Source organism: Trachymyrmex cornetzi, unplaced genomic scaffold, assembly GCF_001594075.2.
Source record: "Trachymyrmex cornetzi isolate Tcor2-1 unplaced genomic scaffold, Tcor1.1 scaffold1075, whole genome shotgun sequence".
NCBI lineage: Eukaryota > Metazoa > Arthropoda > Insecta > Hymenoptera > Formicidae > Trachymyrmex > Trachymyrmex cornetzi.
In genome coordinates, this window is record NW_017295626.1 from 143,722 (window position 1) to 145,032 (window position 1,311).

Consider the following 1,311-nt stretch of genomic DNA (forward strand, 5'->3'; position numbering starts at 1 on the left):
ATATATATATTGTATTTATTTGTTATATTTTTTTATTATCACTTTTATTATTACTTTATTATTTTATTATAAATTTATTAATTTGTATCAAAGTTATACATTAATAGTAAAATTATATTTAAAAAATGAAGTATTAATTATAAACAAAATAAAATATAGGACTGCCATATTTGGATATCGGATCCATCCTATTGTATCCGCCTCTCCACCTTCCTCCTCTCCGTTGAGTTCCTCTCCATTGTGCTCTTCGTTCCATTTCTCTTCGTCCTATTCCTCTCCATTCTGTCTCTCTCTGTCCTGCTCCTCTCCGTCCTGCTCCTCTTCGTCTTGTTGCTTTCCATCTTTCTCCTACATTTCCTCTTGATGAATAATATCTACACAAAAAAGCAATAAATGAAATAAATATTTTATAAGATAAGAATAATGTCGAATCTTTAAAATTGTCACTCACAAATAGAACTTACATTTTGTTTCTCTCTTTTAAATGTCTTCCTCCTTTTTTTCTTTCTATTCTCTTTCCTTCTTCCTTGTCCGTCTCTTCTTCTTCTTCGCTTACGGACATTTGTTCATCCATCGACCTATAAAATTATTCATAGCATGTTGTTGTGTTACAATATACCATAAATAATATACAGAATGATACATAAAGGAACACATAAAAGTCAACACAGAATCAAAATGATTTTATTTTGATTCTTAACATTAATAAACAATCAAATTTTGTAACCAGAAGATACGAACCTTTCCTTTCTCGTGTCTCTTTTTTCTTGTTCTTTTCTTTCGTTTTCTTTTCTCGTATCTCTTTCTTTTTGTCCCATTCTTCTGTCATTTTCTTTCTTTTTTTCTTTTAGATTTTCTTTGTCTCTTCTTTGACTTTTCTTTCTCTCTATATCCCTCTCTCTGTTTTCCGTCCTTCTCTCTCAACTTCTCCCTCTCTCTTCGTTTCTCATGCTCTCTCTACTTGCCCTCCTCTCTGTGCCTGTCCGTGTCTCTTTTCTTTCTTTCATTATTTCCTGCTTTGTGGAGTATGATACAATATAGACTTATTTGTAGGGTCATTACAGGTTATTGTGAAAGTGGGGATAAATGTGACATTCCAATATATTTGAATAGAAAACAATTTTTAAAGTTATTTTTAACAATATCGCAATGTCACATTTATTTCCACCATTACAATAATCCATAATGACCCTACAAATTACATATTTTATATACATATAATGTATATAAATTATATTTAAAATTTGTATACATGAATGTATATTTTTGTTTCTCATATAGTGCTCACTAATTACATAATGTTCTTCCTTA

General features: G+C 29.9%; 1 protein-coding gene across 1 annotated transcript in view; it reads right to left on the reverse strand.

Moving 5' to 3' along the window:
• The window catches only part of LOC108760280 (uncharacterized), a 4,733-nt gene extending 3,915 nt beyond the window's left edge, over nt 1-818 (reverse strand). Inside the window, exons 1-3 of the mRNA XM_018506125.1 lie at nt 742-818; nt 465-578; nt 146-374 (exon numbers count right to left, since the gene is read on the reverse strand). Coding sequence (XP_018361627.1) covers nt 146-374; nt 465-578; nt 742-818 — 420 coding nt within the window. The remainder of the gene's footprint in view (nt 1-145; nt 375-464; nt 579-741) is intronic.
• Nucleotides 819-1,311: the final 493 nt, after the last annotated feature.